At 48.4% G+C, this 16,834-nt stretch overlaps 1 protein-coding gene across 1 annotated transcript in view; it reads left to right on the top strand.

The window, feature by feature from the left end:
• Positions 1-616: 616 nt before the first annotated feature.
• Positions 617-16,834, top strand: part of TBX15 (T-box transcription factor 15) — a 101,120-nt gene continuing 84,902 nt past the window's right edge. Inside the window, exon 1 of the mRNA XM_021690089.2 lies at positions 617-876. Coding sequence (XP_021545764.2) covers positions 672-876 — 205 coding nt within the window. The 5' untranslated portion in view covers positions 617-671. The remainder of the gene's footprint in view (positions 877-16,834) is intronic.

Below are 16,834 nucleotides of genomic sequence, written 5' to 3'. Positions count from 1 at the left end.
GGGTTAAAGTCGGCCCAGGAGCATCCCGCGGACTACCCGCGCGGAGCCTTGGCCCGAGCCTCGGTCTCTCCCCTCCTCTCATTGGCCCGCGCTCTCAGGGTTTCTCCTGTTCCCTCCTCGCCATTGGTCGGGGGCTGGCTTTTTTTCCCCTCAGTCTTTCTCTTCCTCCCCCTCCCTCTCCCTCACCCCACGCACAGGAGCGCACCGCCTGCCCCCAGCTCCTCGGGAAGGGAGGAATTTAGAAAAAAAGTTTCCCAGAAGTTTGGATCAGAGGAAGGACGGGAAGACCAAGAGAGGAAGAGGGAGAGGGAGGAGAGAAAGGGAGAGGGAGGAGAGAGAATAAAAAAAAGATGAAGTCCAGTCTGCACAGCCTGTGAGCGCCTGCCCCGGTGGGTGGGAAGCAGGACTCGGGCGCTCATGCAGCGAGCGGGCGGCGCTCCGGGCGCTCGTTCCTAGCGGCTGGGGCAGCTAGGGGCGCCGGTTGGAGCCGGCTGCGGAGGGCGGGGGAGGACGCAGGGGGAGGGTGCAGAGGACCTGCAGCGCCGCCGCCTGTCTCGGCCGCCGCGCCGCCGCCTCTCCCGGGCCCGGCCCGGAGGGCGCTCCGAGCGTGAGGGCGCGGGCTGCTCCCTCAGTAGCGGGGGCGAGCGGAGGCCGGGGTGCGGGCGGCTAAGATGAGTGAAAGGAGAAGATCTGCAGTCGCCCTGAGCTCGCGAGCACATGCCTTCTCCGTTGAAGCCTTGATCGGCTCAAATAAAAAGCGGAAACTGCGAGACTGGGAGGAGAAGGGGTTGGACCTGTCCATGGAGGCGCTGAGCCCCGCGGGCCCACTCGGAGACACGGAGGACGCGGCCGCACAGGGCCTGGAGCCTCACCCGGGTGAGTGCGCAGGACCAGACCGAGGGAGGCGGGCGGAGAGGGGACACCGGGCGGCCAGCCCGCGGGCGGAGTGGTGTGGAAGGAGGCCCTGCTCGCTGACGCCCTGCCTTGCTCCAACGCGGGTTTCCTTTTCTTGGCGCAAATATCTTGAGCCTTCCCCAAATTCGCGGCAAACAATTTGAGGGGAACTGAGCCTTGCATTTTCGTCGCCAACCTCAGGCAAGGAGGCCTCGCTTGCATCCCTTTTTCTTCTGGGAGCGGAGCGCACTGTTCTGGTGTCCACAGCTGTGCGGCCACAGGCCCCTGGGGTTAAGGAGGGGCGCAGATCGAAGGCGACCGCAGGAGCGGAGAGGGACTGGGATTCGCTTCTGAGAGCTCCAGAGGACTGGCGCGGAATTCTCGGGCTCGACACCCAGTCTCGGGAAATGCCCAGTTTGTCCCATTTAGCCTTCGACCTCGGTCCTCGCCCTTCCCCCACCAACTTTTCTGGGACTCAAGTTCTTGTGTTTCCCCTACGCCGGGGACGACGGAGCATAATTATATTTCTGCTTCGTTGGCGTTTATGGAAAAAAGTTGTATGTTAGACCCCTTACCCTGCGCCCTGGGTCACTCTTCAGGGCCCACATCTCTGTGTACTGGAGGGGAGCGGAGCGATTAATTTGTGTCTCAGATCTATGCACATTATATGCACACAACACGTAAAACACAGAGCGGATGTTGGTGTCTGTATTTTAGCAGAAACCTGGGAGGGTAGTTGAAGGGGGGGGACAACTTAACGTTTTATATTAAGTGCCAAGATTTCAACTGTGCAAAACAGCCCGGGGGAACAGCTGTTGTCGGAAGAATCTTGCGCGCGCGCGGGCGCGCGCGTACACACACACACACACACACACACACACGCATGCACGGTCGCGGCTTGGTTTAGCGGTTTCAGAAACTTTCCAGCCAGGACTTCTGCTGCCATTCTGGAGGTGCTCCTGCTGACCAGCTAGGGTTAGGGAGTAAACCTGGGTCAGCGCGCCAGGAGCGGAAAGCCAGGGTGGTGGCGGCGGCCCGCAAAGGGATGGGGGCGGCCACGGGCGGAAGAACTTGGGGACTGAGCTTGGGGCCCAGGGGCTTGGGGGCTGGAGAACTGGCCGACCCAGGGAGGGACAGCTGTCGCTTACATTTTCTCTTTCGGCAGTGACAGTTCAATTTCCATGCTCCTGAGGCTAATAATAACGCGATTAGCGGGTGACTTGCAGAGACAGAGTTTTATGAATTCTCCGTGTTCTTGTGGCCCGTTACGGTATTTGAGTTTAGTGCTGGGGAATTATTTTTATTAGTCGATGAAAAGAAAATTAAAAGGAGATTTATTTCGTCCGCTCAAATCTTTCCCTGTATTTGGATGCGGGTGCCTGTCCACGCGGACCCCTGTGTGGGCAATCCAGAAAGGAACGCATGGCTAATGTGTGTTTCCCATCTCTGGCCAGATCCTGTTTCCTCACCGCATTTATATGTTGTGGAAATCTCACTTGTGCCTTCACACGGTTTAGTGGGAGTTCTTTCAGGCCTCATGACAACTCATGGTTTGGGAGGTTATTTTACTTTCCCGACAGTGGAAAAGACAGAAGTTGCTTAACTGCGCGTGGCAGACATCCTGTCCGCGGGTACTTTTCTCTAGGGAGGGGTCCAGGTCCGCCGGAGCTGGTCTAGGGTCGCTTGTTCAAAAGGACCAATACGTGGGGTCATGATCAGAGACTCAGCTTGCAGTTTTCTCTTTCCGGCGTTTACATCAGCCATAGTGAGGAGAGAAATGGTTGGGGCAAGAAGAGACCATTCCAGAGACATAAACGCGAGGACCTGTTGTCCAAAATGCTGTTCTCTTGCTCCCACAGTATGGGGGTAGGAGGTGAGGACCTAACATAGGACTTTATGTCACACAGAGTTCAGTTGACCCCTTCCCATTTCATCATTTTTAAATTTTTTTTTTTTTTAAGAAAAAGATGGGCGTTTGGATTGGAGAAAACGAAGTATGTTTGTGGGGTTGAGGCCGGGAGGAGGAAGAAGCTGAAAGCCAAGAGTACTCGCGGGCCTTCTGCGGGGCCGGACTAGCAGCCCGGGCTGGCTGCGTCGTGCACCGAGGGGATCTCCAAGTTGGAGCCCCCGCAGTGGCCAAAGCTTTCTTACGAACCGGACATAGAAAGAGAAAAGAGCTTTCAGAAAAACTGCTTGGTGGCGTGGAGCCTCCGCAGTCCCCAGAGTGGAGGAGGCGGAGCTGCCGGCTCTGCGGTAGGCGAGTCCAGGGATTGGGGTTCCCTGTAGGCCTTTCTTTTTCCTCTAATTCGGCGCCTTAATGAACACACATCTTTAAAGGTGTGTATATGGTGGTGGAGGTCGGGGAGGGGCACGGGCGACTCCATTGTGCCCGGGGCCAGGTCTCTGCCGTCCTTGGCCTCAAATTGTTTAAACTCTCTTCCCGGATTAGGATCGAGAGCAGGCTGGACCCGCCGCGTGGCTCGCCTGCTCTAGGCCGATGATAAGAAGTCAGGAATGGGGGGCGGGGGAACGACAACAGAAACAAAATTGCCACGGAGCTTGGGGAAGGATTAAACAAACACGCAAACAGACACAGGACACCCGCGTAAAGCAACTGTGTTTATCATTTTCACCATTCCCTCCCTGACTGGTACCTCCGTTTCCAGCCCTCCCTGTCCGTGCCTTAAAATCCCAGGATTCTGAGACAACCCAAGGGTTAGATTTTAATGTTTAACTTTTATTCAAAGACGTGGCCTTTTGCTTTTTCACAGTCCGTTTTTCTTTCCGCGTCCGGACAGAGCTGGCTTTAGTTGGCGCCGGGCGCCCGCAGCCTGGGGCGTCAACCTGCAGCAGCGGGGGATCAGCCCAGCCTGCGCGCTGTAGGAACTCACACATCAGAGGACACACAGTATGTATTTCAAAATTTTCCACCGAGCCTGCTGGTCCCGAAAAACCCCGAGGCCCAAAAGGCCTTGGAGAAGGGCCTGTGAGGTGCCCTCATTATTGCCAGAACTCCGCGTCTTTTGGAGAAGCCGCCAGGACGCAGCCGCCGCGGGCTCGGGAGGGTCTCTGAGGAGCCTGACTCTCGGGCCTGCTTGCCCCCGCCTCTCACCAAGCAGCAACAGGAACACTTTTGAGCCAAGATCGCCCGGAACAGCTGCTCCGGCTGCGGCTTTGGAAGTATATTTCAGGCACGCGGCGGCGCCATCTGCGCTCGGACCCCAGCCCCGGCTCCACCCGGCTTCCCCAGCTCGGGTTTGGAGTTTGGGCCTTTCCCGCCCAAATCCACAGCCGAGCGCGGCCGAGGTCCGGTCTCCCGCGGAGCGAAATAATTCAAACCTTCTGCGGAAGGATTTCCCCCTCCAGGGCCTGAGGCCCTGAGGCTTGCAGCCGCGGCGCTCAGAGGCCTAAGAAGGTGGCGGCGTACGCGGGTGGGCACACAAAGCAGGCACACTAACGAACATGCGGGCAGATCTGTACTCCGCGCACACGTGCACATATGTCAGGCTCGCGCGTCCCGTGCACCTATCTGCGCAATCCCTAGTTAAATGAGACAGGCAAAGCCCGTGCAGTGCCCCCAGGGCACTTTCTTCTTCCGAATTACCGAGATCAACTGTTCACGCGAATTAATCTGCCAGTTTATGGCTTGTGTGCTCAGGCTAAGACTCCCAAGATTTTAATCCTGACATCACCCCTCCACCCACCTCCAATCCCCAATAGGGAAACACAGGGTCAAAACGGAGGAAGTGACTCTTCACTGACAAACGTTTAAGTAATGGAGAAAAAGCGATGAGTTTGAAGCCAGTGGGGAGACTGTGCTTGCGCGGGGCAAGAACCAGCCAGGGCGCAGGCCGGAGCTTGGACTGCCCGGCAAGGGTGTGGGGTGCGCTGGGCGAGAAGCCAAAGTGTATGCCTGAGGTAGAGTCCGGGGCGAGGAACACCGTTCCTCAGTGGTACGTGCGCCCCTTCGCCAGCGCAGGCCTCGAAGGTGCCAGGCCGGGACCCCGAGGATGAGCCAAGTGTGGTGCCTGCTGGACATGCGCAACGCTCTCGCCTGCCAAGTCAAAACGACCTTCCGCGGTGGCCGCGTCTTTGGTGAGTGACCTTGTGTGAAGGGGAGTGAGGGGGTAGGCTAGATCTGAATTCGTCATAGGCTGGCGAGGATGGTTGTGCTCGGCTGCCAAAAGCCCTTTTGTCGCTCAGGTCGGACGGTGGCTAAATCGGACGCCCTGCGGATGCGCGGGGCTGGGAGAGCGCGTAGCAGTGGCTCCCGGGAGGTGGTCAGGGTTATGAAGATGTTCTGTGTTTTACGCTGGCCCTGGCGCGGTGGCACAATAGAAGCCCCCAGGAAAAAGGAAACAATTCTAACCCCCTCCATCCCGTAGATGGAGCGAACTGCTGAAGGCAGTGAGGAGGACAGGGAATTGGGAAAACCCTAATGCCCAGCGTTTGGAATGTGATGGAAGGGAGGCGGAGTGTGCTGTGTTTTGCACCGTCATCCACCGTCCCCCGCGCGCTTCACAGGCCCTTGTGAGGCGTGGAGAAGGCGCTGGAGTAACAGGCGAGCGTGCGGGTTCTCTCCCTTCGCGGCTGGGCGGTGCAAGGCCCCTCGCCCGGCTCCGCCGCTCGCCTCTGCCCCTCCGAGACTGGTCCGCCGCGCCGGGAGAAGCTTTTCCTGGACAGATCAGCTCACAGCCTAGGTGCGCAGCGCTTCTGAATTCGCGTCTTCCACGCCCCACCCAACACCATTTCTTATTGAACACTTTATTTATTTGGGTTCAGAGCTAGCCACCTTAGGCTTCCTGATTTTATAGGTTAAACTCCCAGGAAGAAAAGTTCGCGGGGTGACGTTCATGAAGGGGGAAGGGGGAATTAAATTTTTAATAGTGGAGTTCGTACTGAAATTATATTGACATATACCCGCTGCCGGTTTCCTTCCCCCCCATGACTTCAAATGGTATCATGAGCATCTTTTAAATATTAAAGAAAATTAGTTAAAAATCTGATTAATACACCCAGCACGCGAGGAGCGACTGCAGAATGGTGTGAAACGCCTAACCTGGGGGCCAAACCTAAGATGATCGGGTATTGGTGGTTTGCGTTCCCCCATTTATTTGTATAATTTCCTTTGTGTGTGCAGACATGAGTTTAATGGAAGCAAGTCCCTCACCATTAATCCTTCATGTTGGGCCACAAGGGGAGAGGGACAAATACGTTTTGGCTCAGAAGACCCGAAACATTTTGTTCATCCAAGCTTCTCGAGGGCACTGCTAGTATCAAAGAGTGAAATATTCCGGGTCTGTCACAATGGTTCTCTGTATTGCCAAAAATATATTAATAAGATGAGGGGATGTTTTTGAGATCCCTATTATGGACTGGGTTAGAAGTTTATTTCTCACATCCAGGAGTAAAATGATTACTTCTTAAATCTGTCAGTTCCTTCTCTAGGTGACTGTAGAGTTAAAAACAAAAACAAGACAGAAGTGAGCAGATTCCACAGGGATAAAGAGCAGAGAGCAGATTGGCATTTCACTTTCCTTTCTGGAAATGCAGAAATCCATCTAATGATTTTTATGGGGGGGGGTGTAGCTGGTTATTGCTTTCTTACTCCCAAAAGATAAAGACAAAGTATTGCAGCAGGAGAGAATATCTAAGCGGTTTTCTAGTTTTGACCTTTTGGGATAGTTTTCCACAGGGAAAAGTAGGGAACTGGTGGAATGTGGACTCTTTCCCCCTTCTTTCTCTCCTCCATGTGGTTTATTTTTGCCTTGCCTTTTCTGGTTTCCAGTGAGCCCTGCACTTTATATGTGTATGACTGAGATACAGGGGTCTGCACTGGGAACAGCAATTAGCCAATTTGTAAATTAGGGTCCGTTCACATGTCTTTGGGTGAGGATAATCATTACTTAATTTAAGTGAGGCCCTTGTTCCAAGTGTCAGGATGGAAAATGAGACTCAGTAGGGAGGACAGGAGGTGAAATGGGAAGAGGTAGGGAATTAAGCCTCTGGTGAGGACAAATCAACATTTATGCAGTTCCACTTTGAGGCAGGACATTCTGCTGACTACAAACTGATGATGAGCTTTTGATACCAGAAGTGAAAATAGGCCTTGCATTTGATACTCGATTCTGTACTCTTTTTACCAGCCAGTGTTCAGCTATGCCCTTTAGATATAAGTGTGTAAAATGTATTAAAGAGTATATAAACAACTGTGTTTACATACAAATTTATGTGTGAACTCTACCACTCTGAATGAGACATATATAATATCTCAGGAAATATCAGAAAAATATTAGAGAAAATAAACTGCCCCCCTTATTTGTGGAGCCAGTTAACACACGGGGAACACCTACAATATGCGGGTGGGGCAGAAATTTTGTCATCTCTAGGTATCACTTGACAATTCAAGGGAATCCCAAATTGAAACTTCTAGGTATTGGCATTTTCAGTTAAGTGTCAAATTAATTGAAGATTTTGACCAAAGCCTAAGAGAAAACACCAGAAAACGAGACTGTACAGATGCAATTTAAAAGAGCAGGAAGAGTGGAATTTTTTTCTAACTAAATTTGGCATTTGATTTTGTGAATAATGCCACCTTCATTTCGGATGGGCAGGATGCTGGCTTGTATTGAAGAAGAATTTCATGTTCTTCCATGCAGAGAGTTAACGGGATCACTAAGGGAAATCTGTTAATAGAAATAACGAGAGAAACTGTGATTTGGGGATAATAATTTAACAACATAGAAATATGTGCAAAAATCTTCTCCCTATTTGTCTTCTTGTATTTTCTTCAGTATAGTTGCGGAGGCTAAATGAGCTGTTTCCAAATTGCCACACACTCTAGAAGATTAACAGCAACAACCCCCCCCCCCCAAGTCTGGATTGCAAGCGTAATATCCTAATACAGCCTTATTTTAAAAATCGGAATACTAGAGATACCAGTAGATCCCTTGAAAGGGATCATTAGGGGTCATTATTATGTACCTAGTCGCGAGCCTTGGAGTTTTAGCGCCTAGTTCTCAGCGGGGTGAACCGAAATTCTTACTCCCAACACCCGTTGCCTTGTGTGCTCTCCCACGGCCCCGAAAATCTCGTCGAAACCCCAGACGGGGGCTCGGAAAGCAGTAAGCCCACCTTACGCTCCCTCCCCTCTTTCACCTCCCCCCACATCCTGTTCCCCTCCCTCCACTTCCTATACGCACGGTGAAACGCCCATATTTTTCCTCTCTCAAAAAAAAAAAAAGAAAAAATCAGATGAAGTTTCATCGGGGAAGGATTTGGGATTGCACCTCTTCCCGTGAAATAGGACGGCTCGAGTGACCTTCCCAAGTTAGAGAATTGGGCCGCAGCCGCGTCTGCGCTTCTCCGGCCGCTCGCCCGGGCCTCGGCGGCGCCTTGGGGCCGGAGCGGCAGACGGGTCAGGAGCGCCCGGGCCGGGTCGCGGGTGCGCCACGGCCCGGGCTTCTGCTCTGGCGCTCGGGGCTCGGTCCCCGCCGGCGGGTCCGCGCCGCTGCGGGAAACCAGGGAGTGAGCAATCCCGAAGGATGGTCGGTGCCCTTCTCAGCTCCCGTTACAGCCTGGAGAAATGCGGGCAGTCAGGGGTAATCGGGAAGGCCTTGGTAAAAGACCCCCCCCTTCTCCCCGCAAAAAATCAAGGAAAAAAATCCAAACAAACAAAAAACCCAAAACAACAACAACAAAACCCCAAACCCAAACAAAAACAAACAACCCTCCCCCAAAACCCCCCAAACGGAACCCGAGGATCTTACACCTCGCGCCCTGAGGGGAGTTTGAGCTTTTGCTTTCATCAGGCTGAACAAATATCCAAGGAATCAAACTGACTTCAAACATTAGCAATTAGAAACCGAGAATCCTTTGCCCTAAGAACTTTTAATCCCTAACCATTTCCAAATGGGTAATTCTAGGGTCAGTAAATATCCTAGCCAGTCTGTTAAAAAGGAAAGTCGTTCTGTGGGTTCTTCGAGAAGCAGAGGATTCCCGGGTGCCTCAGAGGGTTCATGATGGTAGAGCTGCCCCCTGCCTTCTTAGAATCCCGGCATTGCTCAACCGAGACAAAGGGACAGCAAGCAATTGGCCTTCACGCTATTCTTGGAGATTAAAAGCAGTGAAATAATTCTTCTCCTAAAAAAAAAAAAAGAAACCACCCATAGAATTGACTACTAGTGATTGACTACTACATTTTGTAACAAGCAGGAATGGGTTCCCTGCTAAGCTCCACATTAGCTCAGAGGGGACTCTTCCCTGGAGGTTCCAAAGTATCAGTCACACCAGGCCTCAGGGCCCAGAATTGTAACCCAGGGCTTAGGGAACTTGGGTGGTGCCGGGCTTGTGTTCTTGCTCCTGAAAAATATATACTTGATTTTCACCGTAGGGAGGGGCAGGTGTTAGTGCCAGTAAGTGATTGTGAGCACAGCAGTGCTTTCCCTGGGTTTGAGAAAGCTTCCTGCATTTAGTAGCCTTATACTTTGATTGATTGATTGATTTGCAGCAGAGCTGGGGGAGGGGTTATATACCTATGCACTATTTAGGCAAAAAGAGGGTTTATGAGAAAATTGATCCTATGAGCAAGCTTGCAGAAGAATACTGAATTGTAAAAACATTTCAGGAAACTTAATTGCTTATGTGGACGTTTTTGAGTCTTCATTATACTACAAAGCTTTCAACACAGGTCCTCATATTCTAGATTATATCCATGTATTATAGAGGGCTCAAGGAAGAGGGCTTGACTAGCTTAAACTAGATTTAGAGTCTAGCGCTAGATTTATCATTAATTTTGGAACCAGGGATATTTGTTCTAAAGGCAGACATATAAACGTTGAAAAAAAAATGTTTTAAAGTTGTTTCATAGCCTCAGTTCCTGGTTTGTGAAATGAGGGAGAGAGATTCAAACGACACCTGAGGCCTCTCTAGCTATAGGATTCTGTGATCTTGTTAACTTTTTAAAAAATACTAACATTTTCTCCTAAGGTACCTTGGCCATCACTTGACTCATCCCTTTGTTGGAACAAGGGGAGTTTTAACTGCAATTGTAGATAGTAACAGTAATAGCAATTCAAGGTAAAAAAAACCCCAAAAAAGAAAAAAAGATTTTTTACTGCTAGAATTAAGAGCTTCCATAAAGCCCTTGAAAAGTTTTTAGATTAATATCACATGTTCAGAAATTCTGGATCTAGTCCTTTCTGTTTGATGTAACCTATTGTTGCTTGTGTGACTACCCAGGACCCTCCTGCTGGGAGAATTCTATGGCATTAGTGAATTTAAAGGAAATACAATTTATCTATGCTTTGGACATTTTCTGTGCCATTCTCAGAAATATCTGGAAAAACTATGCATTTGAAAAATGAAGACTGAGAAAAACAACTTCATCATTAGTAAATTGAATTGATGGGACCTCCCTTCCTCCCAAGAAAATCAGTTGCCCCTCATTACTCTCTGAGCCTGATGGAAAGCACTAGTAACTATTTTCCATGTCTAGTCTGCTAAGCCGAGGTCTTGATCTGGCAGAGATGTGAGAATGCTAAAAGGATGACTTAGTAACAGGCAAAACGCTTGTCAACAAGATAGATCAGAAGACAGCTTAGCATTCAAGACCTCTATTCATAGCTGCTGAACTTGAGGGCAGGGTCAGACAAAAAACTGGGCCCAGCACACACCTAGGAAGGGTTCTCATGTTTCTATCTCTCCTTACAGACTTATACAGCTGGGCCAGTGACAACTCCCCACTTGTATTTGATGCCCCCATTCTCTACAGCCCCAGCCCCTGTGTAGATTTGTGTCTTCAAGGAGCTTATGGATTTACTGTCATCCTCTTTCACTACCACCCTATAAACTGGTATAGGGCAGGGACCTTGTATTCACTGCTTTTGTATCTCCAGAGCCTAGCACAAGTGGCTGGCACAGATTAACACTTAATATATAATGATAATAAATAGCAACATTTGTTGAACACTATGTACCAGCCACTGTGCTAAGTTGTGTATTATGTATCACAGTGACATAATATAATATAATATAATATGTAGTTGTATATAATACATATTAAAGTATATAGTATAATTATGTTATATTATTATATAATATGTAATATAATGTATGTATTCCAAATCACAGTATGATAATCATGTATATTACAAATAATATACAGCTATATATATGGAATGTATATATGTGTGTGTATGTGTGTGCATATAGAATATACATAGTATACACACACACATTCCAAAGCATTGGTATGAAATAGTAATACTCTTACTATTATCTTATCATTTGTATTTGGTGCAATGAATGAATGAGTGATACAATATAGTGGTTAAAAGCTCAGGTTTTGAGCTTAGACTGCTTGTTTCTGAGCCCTGGTTCCAACACTTGCTAGTTGTATGACCTTGGGCAAGTTCCTTAATCTCTCCCAACCCCAGTTTCTGCACCTAGGAAATTGTAATTATAAACATATTCATCAAAAGGTGGGTGTGAGGATTAAGTTAGTGCCCATAGAGGAACAAAGGATTTAGCCGTGTCTGTGATTCCTGTCAATTGAATTGATAGTGATTATTCACTTCGGTGACCAGCTTGATAAGAAGTTGTTGCAAATTGTAAATCTGGCAGGCACCACTGCTGCCCGCTCCCCCCCACCCCCCCTCCGTCTTTTGTGTTAAATGGGATGTTTGGGACTTGGAGGGCTATCGGTTGGTACTTGGTATATAGCCTATGGTTAGAAACAGAGTAGAGAATCTGAGTACGGATGGCTGGCTAAGGAAGTCAAATAGGACTTGGTGGGCTGTTGCTATTCAGGGTTCCGCTGAGGCAGAAAGCTGGCCTCCGAGTAAGCATCTGAGGGAGGGAGAGAGGGCTTCAAGGGTGAGGACCAGCTGTCTGGCATGCAGTATGAAGAGAGGGTAGGTGGAGGGTGGGGCAGGGAGCCTCAGCTTTACCAGCTCCCCAGGAACTAGGCTCTGGCAGAGGACAGAGGGGCCTTTCCAGATGTGGGAAAGTGGAAGAACACAAGCATGTTTCTCTGGTTAGTTTCTGATATTTCGACCTGGAGCCCAGAAATCCCCACATGGTCAGGTTTTATCCTATGGGCAATAAGGAAGATTCACTTTCATAAGGCCTTTGTTTGTAAACCTGTGTTTTGATGGCCCCCAAGGTTGGGCAAAATGAACCAGTTGCATCCATTTATTGAAGCCGCAGTAAAGGATTTGTAGGTGTTGCTTAGTTGAGTTAAAACAAAAAAAAGAGTAAAGGGATTAAGTTTAAGGAAAATCGATAACTAAGTTGACTGTCAGGAAGAAGAGACTGGGAAGTCTTTTTTTAGGGAAAGCAGCAGAGGCCCCGGCCGTTGCGTTAGAACTTACATCTGGCTGCACAATTTTGCAGTTTTCTTCCTTCCAGCAAACAGAAGCCTGAATTTGATCATTTACTATTTTGTTTTTTTTCAAAACTAGTTACACCCCAAACTTTGTTTATATTGTTTCCTGGTAGCAGAGGGGGAAAATGCATTCCCAGGGGAAGAGGAACAGAGACGATCCCTCCCAAGGCCTCCTTCATGGAGCCCAGCACCCTTCAGCAGCAGTACGCAGGCCCTCCCTGACTATCCGGAGGAGGGAGCTGCCCTTCCCTGGCTGGAATTCAGGGTTTGGTCTTCCAAACAGATCCGTGCACCACATTTTATCTCCAAGACAGCTGCTTCTTTACTTCCCCAATCTTACAAACATCCTCTTCTCTCAAAGTGCCCACGGTGCTGACCACTAAGAACTCTTCTGGATTGAGGGCACACTCTGTACCAGGCACTCTGCTCATGGTTTCATTCACATTGTCTCATTGCATTCACCCAATAGTCCTGGAAGGAGGTAATTGTTTCCCCATTTTATGGATGAAGAAATTGAGGCCCAAAGAGATTAAATTAAAACTTGCCGGTGTCCTTAACCACTACACGATATTGCCTCTCCCTGTAGATGGCTCTTTAGTGCTCTAGAGAGAACTTTAAATTTTGTAGATGGAAATCTGTGCTTGCTGCCTGTGCTGTTCCCCCAAATAGAAATTATTAACTCATAAATGAGAGAGAGCTCATTTACAGTTTCGGGGTCTCTGTCTTAAGGTGCCTTCTCCCTACAGGCTGGAGGAAGTCTCTGTGTGACAGTGATACAGGGCGGAGTTTCTGAGCCACGGTCTTTGGAATAGGGCATGTGCAGTAGTGCCAACCTGACTTGCTTTTCTTTGACTTTCATGCACAGAAATCTCAGTGTCTGAAACGTGGGGGCTACATATTGAATTTGATCAAAAACCTCCTCAACCTAAATCCCCTCATGCAGTGAAATTCAGGGGAAACTTTAACTGCCCTGTTTTACCCATTCCCTTCTCCATTCACAACGGGATGGGTGGAATCATATTGGTAATTGATTCAAAATGGAACAGCTTAGAAACGTATCAGTTGCAGTGAGGAGCAATTTGTGCATTTCTAAGTACTGTTGATTTTTTCAAACTCAGCAATCGCAGCTGAAATCCCTTTGCCATGGATTGAATTTACAAAGGAAAAGATTCTGATTTCCACAGTGGCTTCTTTTTAATGCCCGAGGATTAGGTAACCGCCTTGAGGACCCACAGCAAGTACACCCGCTCTCAGAGTCGCGGCTTTAACTTTAACCTCTGAGTGACTGCTCTGATTCATTTATTTTGTAACAGCTCTATTTAGAGCAGCCTCGTTTGGTATGGGATCAGTTATTTGCAGAGATCTCTCATCCCTAGACACACTTACACCCTGTGCTCCTTCATTCTTCTAGCACGTTCTACGTGGATGTGCCCCCAGCAGTGAGTTTCAGGGAGCTTAGTAATGGGCTTCAGGGTTTCTGGTCCACCTGTTCGCTGTCTTTCCACCACTTTTCTCCCCCTCCAAGTAACCTTCCTCTCTTAGGAAGTCTGATGTCTCTAACAGGGATTTGGAGAAAAACTACACCCCCTGATTTCAGTGTGTGGACTGTACATTAATGTGTTTCTTGGCCGTGTAACTGTAAGGTCTATCAAATTCCTGTTTGTGGTGCCCAGTGTTAGAAAAGTGGCTTTTAGAAACTAAAAAGAGAAAGATGTAAAGTCTGTCTCTGTTTTAAAGCTTTGCTTTTTCCGACAGCCCACCCCACTCCGTGCAGGCAACGATTGATGGGATTCAATATGCTCTTGCATCAACAGAAGCATATGAATCTCTGGGCCCATTTCCTTTCCCAAGGAACCAATGTGGAGCCAGACTCTTGAAATATAGAGTGTGGCAGAGGTGGGGATGAATGCTGCAATCTTGGATGGTGTGCTGGAGCTCACTCAAGAGATCTGTTCAATTAGAAAGGTAGATACCGCAAGATCTGAAACCAGCCAGGCCTTGGCCATTTCATTTTTCCTCCAGCATCCAGAGCCCCGGTTGCATGGCCAGTATTAATCCTGGGAACGTTAGATCCCATTTGGTGCATTACCCAGATTAGACTGTGACATCACAGAGATTTAAGGCATCTCTGTGATATTCTGACTGGGTGGTAGGTACTGCAGGAGGCGCTCCCTACAGACACAGGACAATTTGACAGCTGTAGGAATGAGCAAACAGTGAACGAAGCCCTGGCGAGAGTGTGCATGCGTGTGTGTGTGTGTGTGTGTGTGTGTGTAGGGGAGGGTTGGCAGGGGTGCCGAGGGGTGTTATGGAGAGCTGGGAGGAACGGTTCCCCCAGCCTGTGTGGGTGAATTGGTTCCGGATGTTAACATTTTTTTCCTTGGGGCTTGCCTACATTTTTCTTTTTCTTTGCCTGTCTGTTTTCCTGCCCAAGCTGTTAGGCCTCCGCAGCTGTGTGGCTCATTGCTGGTGAGTGTTTAGAAGGACAGATCTGGCTTTATTGCAAGGGCAATTTGGGGGCACGTGTATAGGTAAACTTGTCCAGCATCTTTCATAAATTTTGAGGGATTTTTTTGGGGGGGCATCATCTTGTCAGCTTAGTACCAATCCTGTATTGCATTGGATGACCTCTATTGGAGATCAGTTATGAAATGTTTTGGAAAGCAGATGGTCCTTCATATCCCAGAAGCAGAAGGAACTGGCTGGTGTGGGAGACAGTAGATGGAGGCCAAGGAGGCAGCAGAACACAGCTGAGAGCTTGGGGTGTGGGTCCGTCAGGGCGCATGGTTCTGGCCGTGTGGCTTTGGGCAAGTGACTTCACTCTGCCTCAGTTGAGTACATGGATGCCGAGGGTACCATTACCCGCTGCAGGGCTGCTGTGGGAAATCAGTGAGACAGCAAATGCCAGGCACTTGGCACAGTGCCAGGCGCATAGAAAGTACCCAGTATTAGCATCTTTCTCCCTTGATCATACTTATCCTTTTAGTAAATTGAGAAAATGCAGAAGCTCTTCAGTATTCTTATGAGAAACTTTTTGGTGAGTGTCAGACACAGGATTGTCCCAAACTACTCTTCTTAGCTGATTTCCACTGCTGCCCCATTCAGAGCACAACCCTTCATATAGGCTGACTAATATTTTCAGTGGACACATAATTGACATATACATTATATATACATTATATACATATACATTGCAATATGATTACCACCCTTTGTGGTGCAGAAATTTAAGATGTAGTCTCTTAGCAACTTTCAAGTATATAATACAGTGTTGTCAACTATGTTGTCAATCACAGTGCTTTGCATTAGATCTTTAGTATTTATCTTCTCACTGCAAGTTTTGTTTTCTTTGACTGATATCTCCTTGATTCCCCCTCCCCCTCCCCCCTCCCAGCCCCTGGTAACCACCATTCTACTCTGTTTCTATGAATGCAGCTTTTTTAGATTCCACATAGAAGTGAGATCATACAGGATTTGTCTTTGTCTGACTTATTTCACTCAGCATAATGCGCTCAACGTCCATTCATACTGTGGCAAATGGGAGGATTTCCTTCTTTCTCTGAGTAATACTCCACTCTATCTGGCTGTCTGTCTAACATCTTCTTTATTCACCCATTGAATGGACGCTTGTTTTCATATCTTAGCTATTGTGAATAATGCTACAGCGAACATAGAAGTGCACATATCTTTTTTTGAGATCCTGCTTTCATTTCCTTTGTACACAGGCTTTTTCATTATCCTCCATGAGTTTCTCCTGCTCCTCCTTCTGTTTGGAACACTGTCTTCCTTCTCCTCTCCTAAAATTCCTTCTGAAGAGAGCTTATCCTGCTTTCAAGATCCATCTTAAGCACTTAGTATGACGGAAATATTCCCAGATGAAAAAGGGCAATTTGATACAAATGTGAATTGACATGATGCACAGATTCAAACATGCAGAGCTCACATACGATTTGGGTATTGTGCTAATGGAAGAAAGTTCTGGAATGCCACTAGCTTTATTTCCACTTGGAGTCTGCTCTAGAGAGCTCCCCTTTCAGGGGTCTCTTTATGGTTTCCTTTCAAAATGGCGCCAGTGCCTTTCTTTCATTTTATAGTCACAAAGGAGTCTCAGTTAGATGATATTTGGCTCTCAAAGGAGTAGCCAAGATGGTAAACATACAGGGGTCCCTTGTTGGCTGCCATAGTCAGCAAGCTCCTCTTGAGAGGAGGTCTTCACCAAGTAATCTGATTAGACCATTTCTGAGCAAGGCTTCTGTCCTGCTTTTGGCTTCGTAGAATGGAAGGCTGCAGGCTTACCAACAGGCCAGTAGTTTGAATTTAGTCTTTCTTTCCTTGGCAGGATATATGCCTGTTATCTTCTTATTGTCCTTGTAGATTGGTACGTACTTTTCGATTCTTGAGCAACTGATACCCATAGCTAAGGAGACAGTGCCTAACCATCTCTCTTTGTTCTGTGGCTATCTTTGCATGTATGTGTGTGCACGCACACACTCACCTAGTGCTTTCGCTTGTGCTTTTCTACATTTTAAAACTGGTCACTGAAGAAGGGGTAAA

This window comes from Neomonachus schauinslandi, chromosome 4 (assembly GCF_002201575.2).
Source record: "Neomonachus schauinslandi chromosome 4, ASM220157v2, whole genome shotgun sequence".
NCBI classification, from domain to species: Eukaryota; Metazoa; Chordata; class Mammalia; order Carnivora; family Phocidae; genus Neomonachus; species Neomonachus schauinslandi.
The sequence above is the reverse complement of the archived record's forward strand: the minus strand, read 5'-3'. Positions and strand labels throughout refer to the sequence as shown.